At 36.2% G+C, this 26,744-nt stretch overlaps 1 protein-coding gene across 1 annotated transcript in view; it reads left to right on the top strand.

The window, feature by feature from the left end:
- Nucleotides 1-26,744, top strand: part of GSPT1 (G1 to S phase transition 1) — a 27,506-nt gene extending 762 nt beyond the window's left edge. The window contains exons 2-15 of the mRNA XM_014936572.1: nt 10,550-10,597; nt 11,091-11,132; nt 11,885-12,112; nt 13,143-13,176; nt 14,681-14,758; nt 17,045-17,225; nt 17,591-17,745; nt 19,197-19,337; nt 20,061-20,154; nt 20,473-20,553; nt 21,636-21,809; nt 22,241-22,330; nt 22,679-22,847; nt 23,564-26,744. Of these exons, the coding sequence (XP_014792058.1) occupies nt 10,550-10,597; nt 11,091-11,132; nt 11,885-12,112; nt 13,143-13,176; nt 14,681-14,758; nt 17,045-17,225; nt 17,591-17,745; nt 19,197-19,337; nt 20,061-20,154; nt 20,473-20,553; nt 21,636-21,809; nt 22,241-22,330; nt 22,679-22,847; nt 23,564-23,616 (1,568 nt within the window). The 3' untranslated portion in view covers nt 23,617-26,744. The remainder of the gene's footprint in view (nt 1-10,549; nt 10,598-11,090; nt 11,133-11,884; nt 12,113-13,142; nt 13,177-14,680; nt 14,759-17,044; nt 17,226-17,590; nt 17,746-19,196; nt 19,338-20,060; nt 20,155-20,472; nt 20,554-21,635; nt 21,810-22,240; nt 22,331-22,678; nt 22,848-23,563) is intronic.

Below are 26,744 nucleotides of genomic sequence, written 5' to 3'. Positions count from 1 at the left end.
GGGCTCTACGGGAGGCCAAGCCGTGGTGCAGGTGTGGGGCTGGAGGGGCAGGGGGGCTGCGGGGGTCCTGTGTGCCGTTCCCCGGTAGCTTTGCTCGGAAAGTGTCGCCCATGACGAGAGGAAACCACGTAGCTCTCTTCTTCCTAAAGCGCTAGAGAAGTTGTCGGGGATTTGGGTGGTAATGGATTTAGCGTTGCTGGGGAGAACAGCACGGCTTCAGCCGGCAGGGCTTCGGTGTATCTTAAATGTCTTTTTGAAGATTATATCAAGTAGTTATTTTTTCCTAATATAATGCTGATAAAGGTTCAGTAAGGAAGGGAGGTTTGTCCAGCTGGCCTCAGTCAATGGAATGACTTGAAATTTACCCTGCTTTTAATTTCAAAGGATCTTTGTGTACCTAACCGATGTTTATACTAGATTTACTTTGCATAGGGCAAATTAAAGGAGAGCTACTTTATAATTTCCAGCTCCAAACGTCAGACGTGGTAGTGTTTTAATGTCGCTCCTGCAGCTAAGGAGTTTGACACCCGATTGAGTATGATAGTTTAACACCTTCCTGGTTTTTTCTGTAATTTTCTGTGTGCCTATTGGTACAATATGAAACAAGCTAGTATTTCAGATATTGATTCTAGTAATTTAATTTCACTAAAGTGACTACTTGTTACATTATGTTTGTCACGATTTCCTGTTGATTGTGGCTTATTATTTATTGTGTTTTGATTTAATATATTAATTAGTCTTGCTCTCCCTAGTATTTAAAGCTATCAGATGTTAGCAGCTAAAATCTGTAACTTTTATGTATGAAGCTTTAAATTTTTTCATAGCAGAATATTAACCCATTTTTCTGTGAGAGCAGCTGTTGGATTGTGTCCTCTACAGCCGTTCAGCACTTCTGATATTTTTTTTTCAGAAACTGTAGCTCATGCTGGGTGGGCAGGTAACATGTGAGTGCATTAAAATATACTTCCAAGAAGCCATGGGCAGACTCTTGGATTTGATTTAGAATAAATCTATATGTTAAGGTTCACAGGTGTAAAGGTATAGTAGGTATCTTGAGGCTGAATATGGAATATGGTCAGAATAATGTTCAGAATCCATTCATTCTAGTGTGTTTTTCAGCCATTGCAACCTGAATCTAACTTTTTTTTTTTTCTTCAACTATGTAATACTGTGGCCCAATGCTTTCTTGGAGTTCTGAATGTTATTAAAGTAACTTTGTTTTTTATTCCTAGCTACTTTTGTAAGGTTTCTGCTAAGGCTTCCTGTATTTGATATTCTTTTGGTAGAATTTAAACTACATTTTCTCACCTGCTCATTATATTTATTTCCTCATCCTTTCCTTTTCTCCACTCTTGCTGCTTCTGAGGCCTATGATGATCTTTGTCTTTCCAGAGACTGGAGATGACTTTACCGAAGGTTTCCTGCTCTCCTGGAGTGATTACCATAGCTTTTCTTTCCATCTTAGTTGCTGAGTAAATTTCCTACATAGTGCTATAATCTACCTGGTTTGAATTCATCTTGCTTCTGTATCTTCTTTAAAGTTTAGAATTTCGAGTTACTATAATTAATTTGGATGTGCCTAAAATTAAGCAAACAAAAGTTTGCAGTTAAAAAAAAGTGAAAAAAAAAATACCCCAAACCCAGTTTCTTTCTCAACTGGAATCCTATACTTGTTATGTACTTTCCCAGGTCTGCTGTACTCGGTTACAGAAAATAATTGACAGTCTTGTCCTTGCAGATGTTCGTATAAGGTGACAACTACTTTCCTGGCTAGAAGAACTAGGTGGAGCTTGCTCTGGAAATAAGTCAGAACAACATGTGATTAGACAATGGTGCTGAATAGGTTACTTTTTCAGCAACCCAGTTTGCTTTTGCTCCCATAGGGAATTAGGTGTTCCATGGCACTCATTCTTCGTTACATTGGAAAGAAGAAAATATTTCTGTTTATCGTCTGTATTGAAGTCTATGCAAATACTGGTTTGTACTGGGAAAACACTAAATTAATCTTGATTCTTAGGAAGAATATAAAAAGCTTGGTGTCAGTTTCAGAACTTGTGGCCTAAAATTAAGTTCTAGTAACACTTTTCTTCTTGGAACTTTCTGTTGGTGAGGTTTTGTTGAAGTCACAATTCCTTAGTAATTCAAATTGCAGGTCAGGATAAATGTGTGGTAGCAGATTGCACAGAATTGGTCTCCATTGTGTGGTTGTAGGGTATGATAGTGTTACCTTTTATGCATGTTACCTTCATGTTTTTAGTAAGTTGTGTAAAGTTCCCATCACTTATGTTTAGAGCACTGAAATAATGCTCACAGAAGCCATTTAGGGAACAAGGTGTTAACTTTCTAAAACTGGGAAACTCCAGAGACCCACAGTCCAAGTAGTTTACATTAAAACTTCTGTTTTATGCATGTTTTCTTTTGATTGCAAATTGTATGTTTGGGAGAATACCTGACCTATGTTTACCACTAATATAGTTTGCAGATAGTTTCAGAATTAGTTTGAAATTAAATTATCATTTGATTATATGCAAAAAGCATGTGTTATTTAAATTTTGGAACCTAAGGAACAGATTAAAGCCAGCATGCTCCAAGTGCTGTAGCTGCAAGAACTTGCTTTTATCAAATTGTGTCCAAATCGAACTCATTTGCTTAAAATCTCTTTATTGGATTCTATGGGAAATGTGAAATAGAGACTTCTTGATTTTCTGTCTGCAACAGACATCGCTGTGCTGCAGTTCCTGCCAGCGAGCGTGTCGAGTGTGTCATGAATGAGTTGTGCTTCTAGGGAAGCTTACTGTAGATGGCAGTTGCTGGACTAGCAAACTCCACTAAACTAAGGCAAGGTGTGATAGTAAAATGACAGTAGGTTGTGTTAGGGCCTCTAAACATTCTTAATCACAACTGCACCTTGACTGTTCTGTAGCATGTAATTGTATTTGGGTGGCTTTTTGCTTGTTTCTGTATCAAGACATGGTTTGGAGGTGTAAGGGTATGGTTAAACACACCACCACCAAATTGGTAAGATTTCTATTATCTAAGTTTTGATTGGACCTCAGGTTTAAGAAAAGTGAAAAACTTCTGAAAATGCAGCATCAACCTGTATTCTTGTGATGCAATTTTTGTCATAGTTCTGAATATTCACAGGATTCTTGGTGAAATTGATCACAGCTTCCTTGTATGGGCTTTACTGTATTTTACATTAGTTTTTCATCTTTTTTAGAAGTAATTTTTAAGTATTCACTGTTGACTTTGCTTGGAGCGGGAGACTGAACCAGGGAACTTCCTGGGGCCCCTTCCAGTCTGAATTGTTTGATCATTTGAAGTATGCAGTGGTTGTGGTAAGAAAAAGCTGTCATGAGTACAAAAGTAACAAGAACAAAAAGTGTGTGATACCTACCAGCTAGTGTAAGGAAAGATAGCATTTGTCATTTTGGTGGTATTAGTGCTACTGCTTCATTTAGGAGCTCTCTTGACTACTTCAAGTGAATTACTGATCATATTTGTTAAGATTGCAGTTTAGATAACTTGCACCTAGTCTTGACCCAAGCAAACATCTGGCTTAAGATTCAGTCCCCTAAATATCCTCACTCGCCTGCAGTAGTCTCTTTTAAGTTCAAGCAGCTGGATGTCCTCATCTTTCAAATGCTGTAAATAAATGGATTTAGCATCTATCTTTATGGTTTTCCCTGCCCTCATTTTTCTTGACCTCGTAGGTAGCTGGGACACCCATATATTCTCCTCCCTCCCCCGATCAGAAACAAAAGGAGTTTCCAGAGTAAGATGATGAGTTATCTGCATTATCGGGTTCCCCAAAACTGGTCATCTCTTATTTTACACCATATTCTGTACTTTAAAACTATTCAACAATTCAGTCCTCAAGAAACTTCATTTACCATGCGCGCTTGTAAAGAAAGTTTTGTTCGTGGTAGTCCCCATTCAAGAAGCTATCATATTAAAGGATTACATGGTTTGCTCATGTCAACATTTGAATACCCATATGTTGATGATTCCCTCACAAGTAAGGTGTTGATAATGCTGCTCTTAATACTTCAGAACTGTAAACTTGAAGTGCTTACATGACAGCAAGTGAGTGTCATATTGTGAATGGCAGTATATGGTACAAAGCCTTATTATCGAAAAAATCCTCGAGTCATCACTTTACTATATAGAGCAGTGTTCTTCTGTATCAGCTTTTCTAGATAGGTGAGCTGCACAACCTCTTTAAAATGGTCAGTGCGGAGAAAAGCGGTATGTCTTGGCACCAACTTGCCAGATGATCAGATATAATATACCTGTGTGATGCAGTCAAGGTGCCAATGTATTACACAGATGTCCTTTGTCTACATCTGAGCTGTCCCCAGGAAGGCAGCCAGGATTGTGTTGCTCCTGATAGAATAATTCATCACGCATGTGGCCTTTGCATGACTCCAATAAAAGACAGCCCACTGGGAGCTGGCAGTGGACTAGATGAACTGTCCTGCCGTCTATGTGCAGTCTGTTGACCATGTGTTTAGCACCCTGGTTTGGACTGCTGATTTAATGTATTTGAAAGCGTGATGTTATCTTAAAACTTGATTGTTCTGTCAAAATGAACACACAAATAATTTGAGATAATTCTTGGATTCTATTAGCAATCTGGTTTTACAATTCCACTTTCGGAATTTTGGGATTTCTCTCCTGTTTTGTGATGAGAAACATGCGAGAGAAGAGGCTGATTGTATGAAGCTAAGCTAGAAAGTTGTTTTTATTTCTATTTTTCATTATGAAGGAATAAAGCAGACAAAATTCTATCAGTGACCTTTATGACTGTTTTGAAGAAGTCTATATGAAAATTACACTGATTGAATTTGAGTACAAAAGTTGGTTTAGAACTGGTGACACAATATTAAAAATGTGTTCTCTAGATCAGTCTGAGATTTTATGTGTAAATTGTGCTCTTATATGTGTAAATGTTAAGATCCTGAGCTTAACCTGCTAAAAAATCCATGGGGTGCTTAGGTTTGGTTTGGTTTAAAATTTTTATTTCTACTGGGTGCTGAGAGATCTTTGTTAGAGAGTGGAATCCTTAACTGTTCTAATACAGAGCTTGATTTCCTGGTTATCTGTCTCAAAAATCAAGTTATCACCCAAGTACAAATACTTGGCCTTAAGGAAATGGGGTTTTCGCTGTGTTCTCTGAAAATCCCCATAAGCTTTCTTAGACTTAGTTGTGAAGCAGCATGTCAGTTTTAGATAAGATAAATGTAAGGTGTGTCCTCACTGGGGAAGGAAAAAGGTGGATCTCTTACTAAGCTAACTTGTAGTGAATCCTATAAATACAAAGCTAGAGCTTTTTTTTTTTTTGCTAATTTTACAAAGTCATGTTAAAACTATTAAAGCTGCTCTTACAGTGGTGTATTTTAGAAACTGAGCATACATCTCTGTGTCCATTGGTAAAGCAAGGGCATGGGCTATGAAGCAGGGCAGAGACAAGAATAAAATCCATTTTGGGTTTAAGTTAATTTTATAAAACAACTGCCTTAATTACAATGAATGTCTGAAAGCCTTTTCTGTCTGTATATTTTAAAATATTAAATATGAAATACTTTGTTTAGCCCTAGAACTTATTATTGCTTGAAGGTTTTTTTTGGGGGGGGGGGTGTTAACTAAGAATCTTGGGGTTTGGTATTTTTAATTCAGATTCTCATGCTCTGTGTATTTGACTCTGACCTTTTTTTTTTTTTTTTACTCTGGTGTATGTACCCTTTATGCTTTCTTTTTTTAAAAAGTATGGGGTAAATGTCTATTATGTAATTAATGAAAACTGTTGAGACTATGTGACTTGTGTTAAATGTGTACTGAACTCAGGTATTCAAATCACACGTACTAAAAGATGATGAGAATCCTAAACTGGATGTCATGCATTTCTTCACTCTTCAGCCTTCCAGGAATTCCTGTGAAGCAACTTGATGCCTCTATTGGTTGGAGGAGTAACAACAAACTCACTGTACAGGCAGTGCAAAATTTTTGTAGATAAGATACTTCTTTCAAACTGAATTTGCCTATTTATTTCTTTTTTTTTTAATCTCTCTCTATGCGCTGTTGTGCAAACAGTTTTGTTAATCCCATAGTGTAGCTCAGTTGTCAGGTTCCAGCACTGTCTAGGTTTTTATCACTCCGGCAGCGGCGCAGGCTGGGGTGCTGCTGTGCACAGCAACAAATTGCAAATTACGGCCTCTCATCAGTTCTGTAACGGCATTTGCATTGTGGCTCAGGTGACTGCTGATGAGGAGTTCCCAGTATCCACTGAGCAGTATCTGCTTGTGTGGAGACTTCTCTCCGCTTATTCAGTACATCTGGGAAATACTGCCCTTTACATAAAGATGTCATTACACTTGAGTTTGACTTTAATACTGTATTTTAACTGCAGTTGTTCTAATACTGATTGCCAGTTTACCACCTATACTGTTCTACAGATGAAAATCTTGCTTCATTCTAATACAAATTTCATTATAGAGCAGTTTTCTATTGTTTCTGTACAAGCATTCTAAACTGTTAATGCTGTGAAGTTTCTGCCTCAAATTGTTTTAAAACAATATTTTCAGAAGTTGAGTGGTAACTTTGAATTTGTTCTACCTGTGCAGCTTTGGTTATTGAAGAACAGAAATGCAGGCAAGTACAAAACTTGATGTAATACACAAGCAGCTCATCAGTTGGGGTAGAATGCAGTGTGAATGAAACAAGCAGAGTGAATCCTTGCAGTATTTCTTTAGGACATTAGCTGTATTTTAAAGAGATCAATCACAATGTTTCAGAAGTTGTGCAGTTTTGGACTCTTGGCAGCGTGTGTACTCCTCCAGTGAATTTTATATTAAGAAAAAAAAACTAAGAAAAATAATTTTTACCTTATTCAGACGAGACTTTATATTACATGTCCTTGTCTGATGGTCTACCAGTAGATAAATGCAGCATGTGTATCCATTTTTGCCTTTGGTGTTCACAACAAAGATATTCCCCAAATGTCCCAGGCCTCTGATGTTCAAGAGGACTAAAGATAAACTGTTCATTTCATGTGGTTCAGTGAATAAGGTTGCAACAATAGTTCTTGACTTTTGGTTTGAGGAGAGACGGAGTATGGAGGGTGCTACATAAAATCTAATTGTTTATTGCATACAAATCCAACAATTTGAAGCTTTATTTAAAGATTTGGCATCATTTAAGACATGTTCTGACTTCAAAAACCAGATTTCATACAGACTACGTTTTGAATCCCTCTCATATGACAGGACTACTATCTGAATGATTTTCACAGGTGAGGATCTAGAATTTTCATGCTGAACTTGAAAAATGTTACCCATTTTTCTAATTTGTGTGTGATGTTTTTATAATAATAGTAAACTCTGTTAACCATAAATGTTATTAGTTACTTTCCTGACTTCCAGCAAATACAAAATGAAAAACTTTACATATCTACTTCAATATTCTGGAGAGATCAGGATAAGTTACAAGGACTACTTAGGACCTTTTTCAGTTTCCCTCAGCTTTAAAGGTATTTTGTTACAATGACTGTCTTTATCTCATGGGCAAAAGAAGAAAGGTTACTTCAGTTCACTGGATCTGTCCAAACATTATGCCAGAGGGACAGTGTGGAATTTGGACTTCTTCTCGTGTCCTAGTCCAGTATGGAGTCCTAAGTAGTAAGCCTATCTCGACTAGATCCAGAATTGTCATTTCCTTTTTATGCTCTCCAAAGATTCCCGAGGTGTCTCAGAACTGGAGTTTAAAGGTAAAGTGTTTTTTCCTTGAAATTCTTGAGATTGCCTTTCTGTCCTCTCTGTCATGGCACTACTAGTGCCCTCCCACCCAGCTTACACGTGGCTGCAGGGTGCTCATCCACCCCAAAGCTGGTAGGTTCTTTGCTAGTGCAGTTTTTGGTCAGACCAGCTCCCATTGTGGAGTTTCAATAGTTACATGTGCACTGGGGCTGATACGAGATAAGAGATGACAAAGAGCAAAATGCAGCAAGCCCAGGGTCTGAGAAGCAGTGGGACTGCATCCTTCTTTTCAGGTGATTGTCTTAAGGTGCATTTCAGGCAATCTGTTCATTTCCACATAGAGCAAATGATAAATCTGACCCTTTAAAGTCAGACTTTTCTCTTGTATTTTTGTTTGCAATATACCAGTGCCTGAAATAACCTGGCAGAGCCTGAAATTGTTTATCAGAAGTAAACAATTACTCAATTACTTGGGGGGGGGGTATTTATTTTTATCGCTTAAAGCTTGTTCTTTCTGAAATTAGTATTCTTTATTTATTTCTTACTTGTTTTTTTTATGATGAGCTTTTTTAGAGGGCAGTTTGTAATCCTTTCCTGCTTTGAAGGAACAGCATATATTTTGTGTCATTGAGTGTCCTCTTTCAAAGGATGTCTGGCTGTTGTGTACCAAAGTGATCAGAATTTCATAAGTGTCTGTGGCCACAACTGAGTGTCTGATGCCCCTTGACTGTGTGGCATTAGCACTGTTCAGGATCCGTACACAAACTGTCCTATTGATTCTCTTGTGTGCTAGACTTATACAGAATTTAACAGATGGACCTTTTTAAGTTAAGAATTTCCTACCTGCTCTCTGTTTTTTGTGAAGAAACTTCTTTTTCCTGTTGATGTACCTGCTGTATTACAGACCAAGAAGTTAAACCTGAGTTGTTCTGAATGTTGTTGATCAACAGTGTATTTCCAAGGAATTAAACAATTCTTGAACCACTTGTAGAGCTTCCTTTCCACAGCAAGCGCATAAATACTGTCACTTAATACATTTTTCATTATGGATAAACTTCAGGAGTGAAATCAAAAGCTTGTTGAAATGATCTGGTAATGAAAATATTTATGCATCCCAACCATAGTATGTGTGAAGGAACCAGCAATCTTCTGATGCGTTACAAAACCAGGGCTTTAGGTTCATGCCCAGATGCTGCATCACCTGCTTACCACGCTCATAAATGGGCTGATTTGAGTGTTTTCCAGCTCTCAAATGGGAGTAATATATCATTCCTCACAAGGAATCTCAAGGTATTCTGTTCGTATCCTTACTATATTGCATCACTCTGCTAAAGTTTTTCTGGAGTGCAGACCTTACATGACATGGCCGGGGAGCGCGGGGAGCCTGGCTCGGAGCAGTTTCCTCTCCTGCCTCGCTGAGCCCCCTCCGTTTGCCGCTGGTCACCGGGTGTTGTGTCTGACCCACATTCCCCCTCCCGCAAGCCCTGTCCCCTGGCCCTCCTCCAGCCTTTGCAGCGCTGCTCCAGTTTATAGGAGTCTGCAGCACATACGCAAACAGCGCCAAAGCAAAGAGGCTTAGAATCAGGTCCTTCTCTCGATGTTTTTGTTCTTTTGAGGGGATTTGTTTCATCTTTAGGTCCCATCATGCATACGGAGCAAGTAATGCTGTAATATCTGTGGTTTTGTAATGGGATTGAAGGAGAGCTGGAGTACAGCTAAATGGAGGGTACGAGTTTGGTATGTGGCTGAAAAAAAATAAGATGGTGAACTTGTTTCAAAGAATTATGAGGTTGAATTTTTACCAAGAGAAAACTAAATAGGTTAAGGTTTTAGAGATCATTCTAGAAGGCCTCTTGATCATGTGGAATAGTGTCCTGAAACATCAAGTGGTGTAATTGTTAATTGCAACATGTCACTCTTAGTAGGTTTAAAAATCAGTTATAGCTCAGCATGTAGCTTAGTGCCGTGGTTTAGTGCATGAGAAGGTTGTGATCTATCCAGAAAACACACTTGTGACTTTGATATCCGCAACTGGTGAGATTGTTCTCCGATCGTCCTCAAGGCCAGGCTGGATGGGGCTTTGAGCAACCTGCTCTAGTGAGAGGTGTCCCGGCCCATGGCAGGGGGTTGGAACTCAATGATCTCTAAGGTCCCTTCCAACTCTAACCATTCTATGATAATAGGACTATATTATGGTGTTTTAGAGGACCAGCAAATTTACCAGGCATATGAATGAGTTTATCACCTCTCGGCCCTAATAACTACAGTAGATCTTAAAAATTTATTCTTAATAGCTTGTTTCAGTTTTCTAATTCATGCTTATGTGACATGGAAGCGCAGTGGCATTGTTAGGTGTGCCTGTCAGCTGAAGCTGGCAGAACCTTTCCCTACAGTTGTGACACCACACACGCTTTGTTTCTTTGGATACAATGAAACTGGTTTGACATTTTTAAACACCAGTTAGATATTAACACTTAAAATAGCGAACATGTACAAAAAGGATGAACAGGTAAAATACTTTGTATAGGAAAATTGCTTCCTTTAAAACTTGATTTAAGTGTATCTTTCTATGTGTGGAGGTAATGGAATTGTTTTTAGAACTGCTGTATTATTTTCACAACTTTCAGGCAGTGTTCTGTATTTGTGCTTGGAGGCTATATTTAGTACTGGGGGGGTGGGGAGCGTGTTTTTTTTCTTAAATACACTTCTTGCAATAAAGTTGGGAGACTTTTTGCCAGCTGTGGAAATTGGTTACATCAACACATTTTTAGAAGTTGAACTTTTTTTCTCTACAGGTGCACCTGTAGAGACTTCTCTAGAGGAGCAGACAGCCTCTTGTGAAGGTAATTCTTTTTGTGTTCTGACACTATAAAATGCAGTTCCATTAAACCTGATTTTTAAAAACGTATTGCAAAGAATTTCCTTTATAAAAATCTCTGAACCTTTTTCAGTCTTCCTTCTCTTGGTCCTCATACTGCTGTTGTAAGGCAGTGTGGTTATCTGTGGTTATTTACAATTTTATAGCCAACCGAGCAAGGCATGTGAAGATCAAATGGTTTATTGAAGGTCATAAAGCTTGCATGAAGCAGGATTTTTAAAATTGAATCTGTATATTAAATAACATTGGCAAGTGCCCAAACATCTGAACTATCCTTTAATTAATTTAGTCACCCTGTTTTTCTTTGTTCTTGATACTATCACGGTAAATATAACATTGGCAAGTGCCCAAACATCTGAACTATCCTTTAATTAATTTAGTCACCCTGTTTTTCTTTGTTCTTGATACTATCATGGTAAATATGTGTCCTTAATGATTCCTTTTTTTTTTTTCCCTAGGTTCAAATGCTGCTGTTAACATGGAAATTTCAGAATCTGTTGGTAAGATGAGAATTGTTCCATTTCACTATGATAGTGCTATAAAATACTACTATAGTGCTTTTGCTGAATCATTGCAAATAAAATTGAAGAATACCTTGTTGAGCCTTTGCATTTTTGGTCCTCGCTAATTTTTGTCACGTCTCTACACTTAGATTGGGAAAGAGGTAATTCAACACTAGTATGCATTGACAGGTGCAATTGGATTACTTGGACACTGGAAAAGCATCAGTGCTTTATTAAAAAATAATTAAGTATTACAAACAATCCCATTAATGTCTGTGAAATGGTGATTACAAAAGTGTTAAAGTGGTCAGTAATACAAGCAATCAGAACATGGAAATTGTATCTTTCTCCTTGTATTTATGTGGCTTTTGAGAGAACTTAAACCATTATTGCTCCCCTTTTCCTTTCAAACGTATGGTAGCGTATTCTGTCTGGATTCAAACCAGTTTGATGGTTTGAGTGCATCTTCAGATTTGTTTTTTCCTTGTAAAATTGTTGCCCTGTTAAAACAGAAGTCTCTTAATCCCTGTGAATCATAGTTTTCTGATGTCAGCACAAGCTAGTTTGAAAGCTCCTGGAAATAATCATTTCCAAAAAGAGAGGCAGTTGCCCACTTCAACTACCCAGTCGGTTAATGGCTTCCTATATAAAGTCCTTTGATTGCATCTTGGGGTGGGGGCTTTTCTCTGTAGTCATTGCTTTTAATTTCATTATCTACTTGAATAACCATCTAACTGGTTAATTTTTAGTGGAAAATGGAGAGACAGAAATGTCTCCAGAAGAGTCATGGGACCACAAAGAAGAAACAAGTGAAGCAGAGCTAGGAGGTGGTCCCACAGGGGATGCAGGGCCTTCTGAAGAAAGCGCTCAGGAAATGATGGAAGAGGAGGAAGAAATACCAAAACCGAAATCTGTTGTAGCACCACCAGGCGCTCCTAAAAAAGAGCATGTAAATGTAGTATTCATTGGGCACGTAGGTAAGTTGTAAGTCAATGTAAAGTAATTGGATATTTGTGTTTTGTATTATCTTGAACTTGGACAATTAGAAATTAATCCTGTTCTTCGTAGGGATGTATGTGTTCATCGTGTCTTGAGGTTAATAGGAGCATTCATCCTAATGAAGCTGCTCTGGAAAAATTAAAAAATTTAAAGAAGCTCTTTCAGGGAAGAATAGTAAGGATAGAGTGTTTGTGTTCCCTTGGACACAACAGTGTCTGTGCTCGTGATTTCTCAAGTACCTGCTCTGTTGAGTGCTAAAGTGACATATCTGTGTTTATGATCCAAAGAACAACATTGGAAAGCTCCTTTTCCAATTGTTTCAAATATTTTCAGAGGGTTCTTATTAAGTGTTATTAAATTAAAACATTATTCTTCAAAAAAATAAGAATTGTAGAGCTATAAACAATAGATGAACATAATGCAGGGTTAAAAGAAGCATTTATAGCAAAATGTCCCAATAATAAGTTCAACAAGCTTCAGAAACATCTTAAGTGTCAGAGGTACAGAAGAATTTTTGAATTATGAGTTTTACAGCAAATTCTGTATTTTCATTTGTACAGTCTCTTACCACCTTACAAATGCTGTAGCTTAGACCTCAGGTAAATTAAAAATGGAGTCACACAAAGTAAAGAGGCAGTGGGCAGAGGTATATCCAACACTGAAGAGCAGCCTACAGAAGTTAAAGACAAGGTAGAAAGGACGCAGGGAAAGGGATTTTGCAAGAGCTTCCCACACTCTTAACCCACACTTTTTCTGGGTCACTGCTTGTTGGGTGGTTTTTTGTTATGGATAATGCCAAGTTCATATGTATGAAAACGTAGTTTTCCAAATTCATTGTAATTGAATTGACAATGAATTGTTGTGGAAACAATGGAAGGTGGGTGATGTTTAAGAAACTTAGATTACAATTAAAAAATATGTCTTTGGAAATAAATTAGATTACCTTGTTCATCATTTTCTTCTTTTTCTATGATTTTCTTTTAAATTGTGAATGACTTTTTTTTTTAGATGCTGGCAAGTCAACTATTGGAGGACAAATAATGTAAGGAAACTCTTAAATAAAATTTGTAGATATCCTGTTCTTTCTTGTTAGTTAAAAATACGCTAAGTAAAATGAGTAATATTTTCTGTATGGCTTTAAAAATATTAATCTATTTTTATTATAATAAAATTTTTTTGTTCCCTGTCAACTTAGTTGCTGTCTTTGGAATTCCATAATTCCAGCAGATCTAATCTTACCACTACAGGAGTTTCACTTACTTAGTGGAAACAAATATGCAAAAATATGCATTATTAAATTAAAGAAAACCAGAATCCTTTTCTCAGAACATGACTCTGTTTTTCGTCATCATTTTAGAATGCTGTTTGAAACCACTTTTTACCCTTTGTTAAACGTTGTCCTTTTTGTGAAGATAAAAAAAAAAAAAAGAATAGCCTTATTCCCTGGTGCTAACATTGTCTGGCATAATTTGATTTCAAAATGTGACATTATAATAGTTAAACTTCTAAGTCTATTTTAGAAACAGTTTCTAGAGACTGCAATATTTTTATGAGACAAAAGTAAATAAATGCAGCTAGATCTTATGATTTCTTAAAAAAAAACTAAACCAAGAAGTGGAAAGCAGTATGTGAAGAATTAAATGCTATCCCACTGATGCAAAGTATTTCTAAGATTTTAAAATAATATTCTCAGCAAAAGTGGGAGGTCTTTGTCTTGGCATTTTCGTCTTGTTTTGTTTTGACCAAACTGGAATGTTGGAATTGTCATGCTACATTTAACCTTGTAGTTCATACTAGAGCAAATTAGCATTTTATAATCTGAAGTGTCTGAGTGTTCTCCTTGTACAAGGGGATGCCTATTCTTAACACTCCTAACAATGTGTTATGTTCCTAAAGCTTTTTGTGGTCTTTCATTTTTGCAGAATATCCCTTTGTTGTAAGGAAAAAAAAAATATGCTTGTACCAACTTTTTCATTAACCCTTTATTTACTGTTACAATTAATTTTCCTTATAAACCAAGTAGATTTCTGTTAACTCAATCAGGTGGAAATATCTGAGCGTAAAAGTGTGAAAGTTTTAATATAATAAAACTGTACTCACCTCTTAATAACTGAAAGATCTCTCTTAAAGTATCAGCTTCCTTGTTCTATCTGAGAAGACTGAAATAAAAAATATTTTTCTTTACATTTCAGAAATGTGGAGGGGTTTTGTGGAATATTCTATCACAATTTTACTTAATTTTGAAATATTGGATTAGTGTCAGAAATGGACTTAACAGAGGTAGTTCCTTTTCAAATTTGCAGAACATTTTACAATTAGGTTTAAAAAAAGATATTCCTCATCCTTCTGCGAAAGTGGTACTGGTGTACTTTTACATATTAGATAATGATATGGTGTTTTGTGGAGAAAAAATTTCACTGCTGCTCTCATCAGACTGTTCCAGTTTTCCAAAATAATCTCTAGGGATTGTATAAGTATCTAACTATTTGGAACTATGTTTCTGCTTATGTAAAACTGCATTTTTTTTTTCTCCCCCTTCTTCTTAGGTATTTGACAGGAATGGTTGACAAAAGAACACTTGAAAAATATGAAAGAGAAGCTAAAGAAAAAAACAGAGAAACATGGTATGAACTTATTGAAGATAGTAGCATGCTTTTCTCTTTGCACTGTGATGAAAATGGGAAACTGATTTTTAGTCTCTGGCTCTGTAGCACTGGCTTCCTGCTGGAATGGGTTTTGAGTGTGGGGAGAGGAATCTCTTGTTCTCCTCCAATATTTCTTTAACTAAAACTATATGAAACAATGCAGTTCACATTTTTTTTTTTGTAGTAGATCAGTGCTTTACATTCCGATGCTTTGGTAAGCCTAGTTGTCTGGTAAAGAGGAATACAAGGCAGACGCTTCTCTCGGGCAGCTCTTGGGGTCATTCTATCTGTTTGTCTTTTCACCAGTAAACAGCAGAGAGGTATCTCAGGGAGAGAGACCAAAGCTCTCAGTTTGGCAGGCATGGGAAGAGAGCAAGTGAATAGTTTTGGCTGTAACGATTATTCATATAAAAATGAGATATAAGATAGGGTCCACAGTTTTTAAGTTTCCTCCAGGCAAGAAGATGCTGCTGTTATGTGTGGATTTTTTGGGGGGGCCTCTTGTTTATGTTGGGTTTTGTTGGTGGTGTATTTCATTTGGTTGGCTTTTGGTTTTGCGCATGTGTGTATATTTATAGCAGATATAGCAGCATGCTATCTCCTTCGAACAACTCCTGGAAAATTGGTTTTCCTTTTAGAAGCTTTCCATTTTTAGGTCAGGTGGAGGAAAATAGGGTTTCAAAGGGCTCTGGAAAAGAAGTAGCTATAGACTTCCTTAGGGATAGAGCAGCAATGGAGCACTCAAGGGATGGGCATTGACCTGAACTAATTGTATGATGTGTGAGAGGGGAGAACAGAAAGGGTGACATACGTTCTTTTTATCATCCCCCTGTTGGGAGTTAACCACAGTTATTAAATATTTTGGGACCATCCTCAAAAACTCTGAACACCTCAAAAGACAGATTTCCTCCTCCTCTTTTAGAGGGAGAGTTGCAGGAAGTGCCTCTTTGAATGCTATTTTTATTATTTAACATATGTCATGGTATACAGTAGAAAGTATGATGTACCTCTGTGTCATTATCAAAGACCCTGTCAGCTCACTTCGTATATTGAGTCTTGAAGTTTCAGCAGTTTTTGTGATTGAGAAAATTCTGTATTGTAGTGCGGAGTTGACACTGCAGTCAGAAATGCATCTTTCCCTGAAAACCCCTCTATGTGCAAAAGGGACATCCCATCTGGCTACCACACATAGATTCCTGCTTGACTCATGTTAGCGGAGTAAAACCTGACCTTCAGCTTGGCTGAAATCTTCCAGAAACACAGGTCATGGTGAAAATTACAATGCATGCAACACACATACTGGTACAAATCAAAAGACATTTAGTATTTAGATCTTGATGAGTGACAAATGGTTACTGCCTGGGGAAGACTGTGATTATATATCCATCATTCCCAATGTCTAGTGCTTTCTCTGACTCAGGGAACCTCTTGAGCTGGAAAGGACATCTTTGTGTTTAATAATCCCTGATCGCTGGTCAGCTGAGTTAGCAGTGTCTCTTCAGACATGATCCAGTCAATACAAAAGAAAAGCTAAAGATCTTTCTAAGCTGCTGTTAATGGTGAAAAATATTGGTATGTTAAGCCAGTTCAATTTATGTATTACTACTTTTCTTCTCTTTACCGAGTGTCGATTTTTTTTCTCTTTTCTGTTCACCAAAGTCTGAATGAGCTAAATAATCTTTTTTTTTAAATTTCAGTTCATCTGTCTAGCTTAGATCTAACTTGTTTGTCAATGGCTAATGGGCTAACATATAATTAGGAGATACGATCAAAGTATCGAAGATGGGGAGAATAAAGGTGGTGTCTATAGCCCACTTATGTTTAATATGTGCCAATAAATTACAGCTAATAATAATAGATCTCATAATATGAATATGCGCATACTGGAACTAATTTTTTAATAAATTATGCTGAGAGAGGGGAATTGTTTTCCGTTTGATCCAGGGGTGTTTTTCAAACTGAGGCAAAGCTTAAAGGGGGCTAGATCATGCCTGGAGAACTTAGTAATTTAAGATACTTTTTTAGAATTGCATCCTTCTAGGTGTGTGAGGGAAAGCTAGCACTGCGCCCTACAGCTCACTCTATATACACAAAACATTCAATAAGGAGTCACGATAAGTCTTAGAAATGTTTAAGTTCAGTAATGCTAAGGGGGTTAGAATAGTTGAGCAGAAAAAAAATTGTCACTTTATCAAATCATCATACATAAATTTAGTAAAAATTAATACAAAAATGGAATATTTGGGTGTGGTTTTTTTTTTTTAGGTACCTGTCATGGGCCTTAGACACAAATCAAGAAGAACGAGACAAAGGTAAAACAGTAGAAGTGGGTCGTGCCTATTTTGAAACTGAGAAGAAACACTTCACTATTTTAGATGCTCCTGGACATAAGAGCTTTGTTCCAAATATGATTGGTGGGGCTTCTCAAGCTGATCTTGCTGTGCTGGTAAGGACAAATCAGATTCTTTTATTTAGAATATACTGTGGAATTAAGCTTTTAATTTTCATTTTTTGTTTGCTTATTTACTCTTGATTAGTTACAGTGGTCAAAATTTTTAAATATTAAGTCTGCCAATTTGAGTGGGTTTTGCTGTAAATTAAGAACTTCATAAAATTGTCCACGGGTGTTGTGTGATTTTTATATGTCAGTGCAGAAACTAATGCATAATATTGAAGATATACCAGTGTGTTTTGAAAGCTTTTACCAGTTGATTACCCCAAGTTATTTTTGAATAAGGCAGGATTATCCATTGTCAGTTCTTCTGTTGCGAGAATTGTAGAACTTTTATTAAAATGTGTATTTTTAATTAGGTTATTTCTGCAAGAAAAGGAGAGTTTGAAACTGGATTTGAGAAAGGTGGACAAACAAGAGAACATGCCATGTTAGCAAAAACAGCAGGTGTAAAACATTTAATAGTTCTTATTAATAAAATGGATGATCCAACTGTGAACTGGAGTAATGAAAGGTGAGTTTAATATTACCAAAAAATCTTCATTTTTAAAAAAATCATTAAAAGATAGGAATTATTTTATTTCAGTAAGTAATTCTTGCATCCCATTTTTGCTGAAAGAATGGTGGGCTAAAGATAGAGGTTATCAAACTGTGGGGAAAACAGCAGCATAGTGCCTAGGACAGTGCCTCCCAACTAAGCTTGATGTTCTGCACTACTTAAAAACATCGACTTCAACTGTTTGGATCTGTGCAGCCATATTTAACAAATCATGCATTCTAACAGAGTTTAATTGTTGACTTGGAAACTTTCTATTGAACCTAAAAGGAATTGACTCTGTTTTCAGTAGTTTAGTTTGCCAGATTCTTGATTGCTTGGCCATGTTTTTGCTAAACTCCTGGCTTAGATTTGGTGAGAACAGCATTATCCTGTTCACCCTGTATTATTTGGAGTTGTTCTTTTATGATAAGCTGAATCAAATAAGCAAATATTGTTTTAAAATGGTTTCTGATCGCAGTCTGAGAAGGGGGGAGGGAAGGAATCTTGCAGTGATACAGGCCAGATGAAAATAACTAGGAAGTCAATATGTAATATTTAAGTAACTAATAAAACCGACTAAGTTATTTTCTACCTTAAACTGAAATGTTACTGAAGAGTTTTAATTTTCCTAATTTGTCAAAACTTAGGTCTTTTTATGGCTTCTATTGCATCTTTCTTCTCACCCCTTTAAGCTGAATGCTAAAAAGTATAACTTAGTCCTTCCCTAGAGATACTTGTTTAATGACTGGATACAGTTTGCTTCTACAGTGTAGTAAGAGTTGTTAGAGAACTTGGTGTCAAGAATCACGAAAGTTTTTGTGGAAAGCTATGAGGGACTATGCAACCGTACAACATCAGCCTCGTTCGCTAAGAGAATAAGGCCTGCCCAGTTGTGTTGTCTTGGGCCTTTCCCAACCTTCTGACACTGTTGAATTCAGCTGAAACTGACTCAGGGGAAGAAATGTGATAGAAATAAATAGGATTAAGTCTTAGGGAATTATGTAGGAGATTAGAGAAGACCAAGCCACCACTAAAGTGAAAGCCTGCAGCATGACCTCAGTAACTGTCTGCTTGGTCTGTCCCGTTATCTTGGCCTGGATCTCCTGCTTAAAAGCAGAAATAGCATGTGCTGCTGCTAACCCAGCCCAGTGATTGAGGGATATGGGGAGAACTGATGATGCTTTATGGAGCAGAGGAATGAGGGGGAATAAACAATACCAAGTTGTGCTGGAAGACTTGGCAGAAGATGCAAGTAGGCCACTAAGTTTTGTTAGGTTTGCTTGCTGCTCACAGAATAACTTCATTGACGAAAATTAAATGTCTGGTTTTCTTGTTGGTGTTTGTTTTGTTGTGTTTTCTTTAAAGCACAGTATTATGTTATGCTGGAATAATTGAAGCTTATCTTGATCTGCTTGTCATTTTAATAGATATGAGGAATGTAAAGAGAAACTGGTGCCATTTTTGAAGAAAGTTGGCTTCAATCCCAAAAAGGATATTCATTTCATGCCCTGCTCAGGACTGACTGGAGCAAACCTTAAAGAACAGTCAGAATTCTGTCCTTGGTATATGTACGTATCTTAAATTGAACAAGTTTGTATATTTGCTATATTTCAATAAAAGTAGATGTTACAGTGCAGCTTGGAAGAAGCGTAGCATGGTGTATTGCAGCTGTGTTCTAAAGTGCTTGAGGAAATACGACGATTGTATTGTAGGGCAACAAGAACACAGCCGTGCAATGAGCCAAATAAAAGCATTTGCTAACTGGCAATTCAAGTTAGCAGATTCTGTAATAGCAGTATTCTTTAGCTTTGCAAGTTTGAGTGCCATACTAGCCCTTGAATTTTCCAGTGATGTTGCAGTTGACATGTTGCTAGAACGAGTAATTGTTTGATGTGAACACTTTGCTTGAAGCTGTATTATAATTAGTGACATGTCATTTCTCTCACTGGGTGTCATGTTTTCCAGTATCGTTCATGGCAGTTAAAACAGATTAATGAAAATCATGTTTGGACCTAGCTTACAGTTTTGTATTTCCAAAACATGTTACACATCTAGCAAGATTCTCAAAGGAATAATTAATTTGTATAAAATATGACTGTAACATAACTTGTGCGTGAAGTGCACGCTAATGATGGGAAGTTATGATAGATTTAACTGTCTTAGAGGTCATTGTTCTTAATGATGATAGAATGAAAATCATTCCTTTTGTTGGACTGCATTTATCCATTCTGAGTAATTGTTAAATAGAACTGTGCTCACAAAATTGAAAAATGTACTTTCTGCTCTTTTAGTGGATTACCATTTATTCCATACCTGGATAATTTGCCAAACTTCAACCGTTCAGTTGATGGACCAATCAGGCTGCCAATTGTGGATAAATATAAGGTACAAATTAAAATAATAGGGTTGGAAGTATAAGTTGACTGTCATCAAAGCAGTAAAAGGACTATTTTTAGAGGGTATCTTTTTTTTTTTCCTTTGATATGTTTACATTTCCAACTGTAGAATAGAGGTGGGGAGGGGAAGTAAATTATTTTGGCATTATGAGATGCTTAATCTGTAATCTTTCATGAGAACAGTTTAGTGGTGCTAAATTACTTCATAGGATTATGTAATCATGCTTAGAATTAAGTCATAACTAGAGCAGACTCTTTAGAAAAATGTTTTACATTTTTATGTAATTATTATTTTTTTTTTGTGGAGGATATGGGCACTGTGGTCCTTGGGAAGCTGGAGTCGGGCTCTATTTGCAAAGGACAACAGCTTGTGATGATGCCAAACAAGGTATGGTAAGGTTTAGATATTAAAAAATGTTACTACCATAAAAAGGAGCTTGATTCTTAAAGATATTTATAACTTTAAATCAGAAAAATTTCTATTGCTCAGTTGAATGCAACTAAGCTTTCATGTTTTACCTGGGTGATGTTACCAGGGCAAGGTGTGTGTGTGTGTGTATACTTCCTTACCATTCAGAACTTGGGTTGGTTTTCTGCTTTTAAGGTAATTTAACAGACAGTGGCTTTTTATAAAACTCCTTGACACACATCTGACACCCATGTTATCTTGGGATTGATTAGGAGAAATTAATAAATTGTAAATGGCTTTTAAATGTATTCAGTAAAGAGCCAGTGCTTTTGATGACAAACTCCTTTTTTTTTTTTTTTTTCCTATTACTTGGACAGTTAATGAGGATTGAATTAAAATTTCAGGAAGTCAGAACAATAGATCACTTTCTGAAACTAATCTTTTTTTTTTTTTATTTTAACTTCCTTGCCTTTCCAGTATTTATTTTCTGTTGGTATCTAGTACTGCATAGATAGAAAATTCAGAAGAGAGGTTACAACGTACAGGAACATTAGGAAATATATTTTGGTGTTTGCTTGGAGAGTGTTCATTAATATACCTTTGGTATTTTTTATCCTCTTCTCCAGGAGGTCTTGTAGGATTTTGGGATTCTAGGGCTTCCTGGATTCTGTTAATATTCAGACTGTTGTATTTTGAATGTAATGACTCTGTACAACAATGTGGCTTTTGCACTTTTTGTAGATAATTTACATCCTTTGTATTTCTCATCTCTCCATAACTTTTAAACTCATTTCACTTTGAGAAATAGTGGATATTTTTGAAGTGTGCTTTCCATTGAATATATACTATAGAATTATCTTAAAACATATTTGATTAACTATGCTATTTTAAATATTGGTAAGTCATAATTTAAATATTCTAAATGTTCTGAAGCTTGCAGAACCAAATATAATGAATTTAAACTGTAATGGAGTTATTTATTGAAATCTTGTTGTATTAAAATTATTTTGTACCAGACTAGAATATTCTCAATAGAAAAATGCATTTTTGCTTTCTTTAAGCACAATGTGGAAGTTCTTGGAATCCTTTCTGACGATGTAGAAACTGATTCAGTAGCCCCAGGTGAAAATCTAAAGATCAGACTGAAGGGAATTGAAGAGGAAGAGATCCTTCCAGGGTTTATTCTCTGTGATCCCAACAACCTGTGTCATTCTGGACGCACGTTTGATGCCCAGGTAGAATTAACTGGCATTTAATTGCTGTATAGATGGGTAAAAAGCATTGAAATATTTTGCTTGTGCTTCACCCAATCTAAATTTCAGTAGTTTGAAGTTTCAGTTCAGATTTCTTATCTGCTATCGTATCTCTAAATTGACAATAACATAGATACCTAAGACTGACATTATTAATTTGGGTTTTTAAAATAATTTGTTTTAAATGTAACTTCTCAATGAATGTTTTAATTACCTACAATCATGAAAGCAAGATATTATCATGCCAATTCTTCAATTTTATGCTTTCACGGTTATAAATTTTGTTACTTTCACAAAATTTGTTACGTGAGTATTGTTCAACTATACTTCTTAATATAGTTCTGTATTTGTTTATTCTCTGCTCTTTATAATGAAAATAAGGAAAAATGCACTTATTTTTAATTGTTTTACAGATAGTGATAATTGAGCACAAATCCATTATCTGCCCAGGTTATAATGCTGTGCTGCACATCCACACCTGTATTGAAGAAGTTGAGATAACAGTAAGTGTCCTTTTAAGTTGTGATGTGAATATAGACAATCCACCTGTTGGGTAAGGAGCTCTGTCATGACGTGCATCTATAGAGCAACTAATGCAACAAAGCTCCAGCCGTGAATGGGATCTTTGGTCAGTGCCAGACCATAACCAAAATGGCTGTAGCTGTTAGCATAAGCTTTCTGAGAAGTGTGGTAAGTCATGATTGACTCTATTATGCACTAAATCTTAGAAGGTTTTTTTTAATGTATTTCCAAGTACTTTCTTTCATAGACCACTTCAGTTTTGTCTGTAAAGACAAAATAATCTTTATGTTGGCACTCACAGTTATTATTTTATTTTTTTTCTTATACAGGCCTTAATCTGCTTGGTAGACAAAAAAACAGGAGACAAAAGTAAGACACGGCCCCGTTTTGTGAAACAAGATCAAGTATGCATTGCCCGTTTAAGGACAGCAGGAACTATCTGCCTTGAGACATTCAAAGATTTCCCTCAGATGGGTCGCTTTACCTTAAGAGATGAGGGTAAGACTGCTTCATCAACAGCTACTGCTGCAAAAATGCAGTTATTTGAAAGAGGAGGTGATGCATGGCTATGAGGTATTAAAATGCTGGTGTCTGGTGGAAATCACTATCTGGGTAACAATGGAAAAGTAAATCTAAGCAAATTGTTGCCATTGTGCAGAGTTCTGGCTACTAACAAAAAGTGCTTTATTTTAGAGGAATAATGTACAGAAATGTGTGCTGTGAAACAAAAGGTTGAATTTGAAAAATTGCTAGCACTGTTTTCTTAATGTATCCTGGAATGTCCACCTACAGTATGAATACCATAGTTTCTCTATTTAAAGTTAGTGGATTTATATGTTGGGCTTTAACTCATGCTCACCCTGGTAAAACTCATAGATTTGTGGGACGTATTTAAAATAAATTATCTTTAAAAGCAGTGAACATATCTAGTAGAATGATTCTGCCTTGCCTTCTCCTTGGATGAATGTAAAACAGGCTTTCCACAACCCACGTTGTATTCTTTGCTGTGAGAACAGCAGTCAGACTATTTTTACGATTTTTTTGTACTTTTAAAATACACTGGTGATTCCATTCTACAACACAACAGTTGATTCTCTGCATCATTTCTAGAACTTTGGAGAGCCTGTATTTTTGGGAGAAGTTTTCATGTTCTTAGAGACTTACACATTCTATTAACAATATATGTGACTGTACTGTTTATCTCCTTGGTTTAGGTAAGACCATTGCAATTGGAAAAGTTCTGAAACTGGTTCCAGAGAAGGACTAAGCGTTTTTCTCAATGACCCCCGCACAATACTGTGAGGAAAATCGACTCTGCAAAAGCCTACTTCACACCGCCTTCTTATTTTCTGCCCATTGATAAACTTCTCCCCATATTTTGCAAAGACAAATTTCACAGCAAAGGTCCACATTATGTCAGCTTTCTCATATTGAGAGCTCTGCTATGCCACTGTTGAATTTTCCCAAAAAGAATTTTTTTTTTCTCCCAAATTCTGCTTCCTTGGAAAGATTCGGCAATAGCTTTGTAAGTGATGTGGACATAATTGCCTATAATTATGAAAATCTAAAGGATTTTTAATGTTTAATTTCCCCCAGCATATATATTAAGACCTCTTTTTTCCAGGCAGATCATTCAGAGTGTGCGAGTGTGTGTGCACATGTTACAAAGATGACTACCATGTTAATAAACTATTCAATTTGAAATCTTTTTCGGTATTTGAATTGCTTTTGAATAATGTTTTTTATCCAGATGTAACGCAGTTGCATTAGCTTTTTAACTTTCCAGTAACCTAGGTATTTGGTTACTTGGACTTTTCTAAACTCCTCAGCCTCCCCACACACACAGTTTTAAATGAGGCAATTGGGCACTCAACCAAGTTTGTATTAAAATAATTAGGTTTGCCCCTTCCCTTTGTTGAATGCATTCTTAAAATTAAAAAACATTCATGCAAATGTGGCACCTTCATTAGCTTTACATTTGTTAATATCTTTGACAAATTTAGGATGACTTAACTTCATTACTAGACACAGTAAGTCAATTTTGAAGGTTAGAACTACATATTGTGACTTTATAAAAATTCAGCATTATTAAATTCTTAACTGCAGAAAATGCTAACAACCAGTAAATCAGTGAAACTTGCAAAAATAAGAGAATTTGTGGCAATAGTGCCTATTAGTATTTATAAGAGCTGCATTTTGTGGGAGAACTGGGCCAATTAAAAAGTGCCAGTTATATAAGTTACTCAGTTCACCCTGTCTTTAATTTAGAGGGCTGGATAATCCTTGCTGTTTTAAAGATCAGTCTGAACTGAGAGGGAGAAAGACTTATTTAAATCCCGAAGAGTTTGCACATACTGAAATATGGGAGGGTCAGAATCAAGCACAGTCTGTAAATTTTTGCATATCAAAAAGCAATGTAAGCTTATGAGGACCAGTGAAGTTTTTCTTGAGAAATTAAAGCAAAACTGGTTCCAAATAAAGCTTACTCAGTACAACTTGAAGGAGCTGCGTAATAAAACCCTATTTAGCTGCACTTTGAAAATGGACTGTCTACAATTGCTATCCTGATTCTAACAATTAGGATGAAGGCTAATGGATGTTTTTTTTCATTTCCCAGAGGTATTAGTAGTAACTATTAAAAAGTATCTTCAGAGCTTCTTCAGAATGTCTTAAGCTAAACGTTTTCAGTTGTACAATTGTGGCAAGCCCATCTCCTCCCCCAAAAGTTTACAGTCTAGTGACTGTATCTGAATTCACAGATGACTCAAAACTGAAACAGGTTTACCTTTTTTGGTTTTTTTTTTTGTTTTGTTTGTTTCTTTGTAACTGTGGAACTCCCATTCATTTCACTTACAGCTACATTGTATGGACAGAAGAAGTTATTGTCCTTCAGTTTCATATGACTACACTTGTAGCTACCGTAATGCATGGAATTTAAATAAATTTTATTATGTCTGCAAATCTCTGGGCTTTTATTTTTTTGATAAATCAGAGTTTAAAAGTAACTTTTTTTTTTCCTACCAAGTGAACAAACCCCACAGTTCCTTGGATCTTAAACTAATGAAGAAATTAAAGCCAAGGAAACTTACAATCTTGTTCATATTGTGGATTGATTTAAGATTTCCACATACCTGACTGCTTTCTTGAAGTAAGCGCATGGATTTGAAATGTGCAAAGACCATTGGAGAATACTTACATTTAGATTCCCTAAATTGTTAAACTTATTTTAAAATGTTTTTTAAAGAATTTAAATGCATCTCAAGACTACATAATGCTCCAGTAAAATTTTTCCACTTTTGAGCAAACTTAATGAGGGATTCTAAAAATTCATTATTTGTAGGCTGGACTGAGTGTTTATTATTAAACAGAAAAATTGTCTGGTGGGTTGAAATACCAGTCTTAGCATTTCCATTACTCATCCCATTTAGTGCATTTGATTGCCATTTCCATAAATCCAGTTAATGTCACCGTGTCTGTAAAGGGAGGCTAAATTATTTAAAGTTCATTAACAGAATCTACATTATACAATTAAAGATATTGCTAACCTGTAGGAGGTTTTTATTTGGGTATAAAATATTTGCATTGTATAGAAAACATACTGATTTGAAACTGTAAGGCATAAATCTACACAAATTGGCTGCATTTTAGGTAGAAGTGCTGAAAGTACATTATACTTGAAGAGTCCTGAGATTACATCTCAACTTTTTCATTTCATCTCCATTCTACATTTTATAGTCTCATTTTTACTACTGAGTACAGCTAAATCTAGATGAAAGAAGAAAAAAGATAATGTGGCTTTGTTTGAAATAAATACTATTTGCTGATTCACTGATGTAATAAACTTTTTTAAATGACCATTTTGAATACTTCCTTTTGTGAAAACATGTGGTGTGTTGCTTTGAAGATGGAAAAAAATAAAGGAGCTGTGCAACCACAACAGTTGAAGGAAAAGGAGAAAAAAAAAAAAAAAGGAAAAAGAAGAAATAGAAGTTGGATTGAAGCTACAGGAACCCCAGGAGCACTGCCAGTGTAACTGTTAGTGTGCGATACCGGCAGAGTATTCCTGGGTCCTGGTGTGGATGTAACTCACACCACCAACACCCTGAGCATGTTCTGCAGAAAGGAGGGATTTGGAGGTTCCCCCCCCTCCACTATAATGACATTTACAGCATTCTGTATGTGCAGTGCAGTATCAATGAGGATCACCTCTCCCTGATTGTTGGCCAAAGTTTTTAGTGTAGGTATGGCTTAAGTGTATAGCCATGATGTAACTTAAAACCCCATAAATTATAATTCTATAAATTAAAACCTTGTATGTCCTTGAACTGAAAGCTTTTGGTATATGTAACAATAATTAAATGTAAAAAAAAAAAAAAAAAGAAATCCAAATGTGCA

Source organism: Calidris pugnax, unplaced genomic scaffold (assembly GCF_001431845.1).
Source record: "Calidris pugnax isolate Ruff unplaced genomic scaffold, ASM143184v1 scaffold17, whole genome shotgun sequence".
In the NCBI taxonomy this organism is placed as follows: Eukaryota; Metazoa; Chordata; class Aves; order Charadriiformes; family Scolopacidae; genus Calidris; species Calidris pugnax.
Note: the sequence above shows the minus strand (reverse complement) of the source record. Positions and strands in the feature narration are given on the sequence as shown.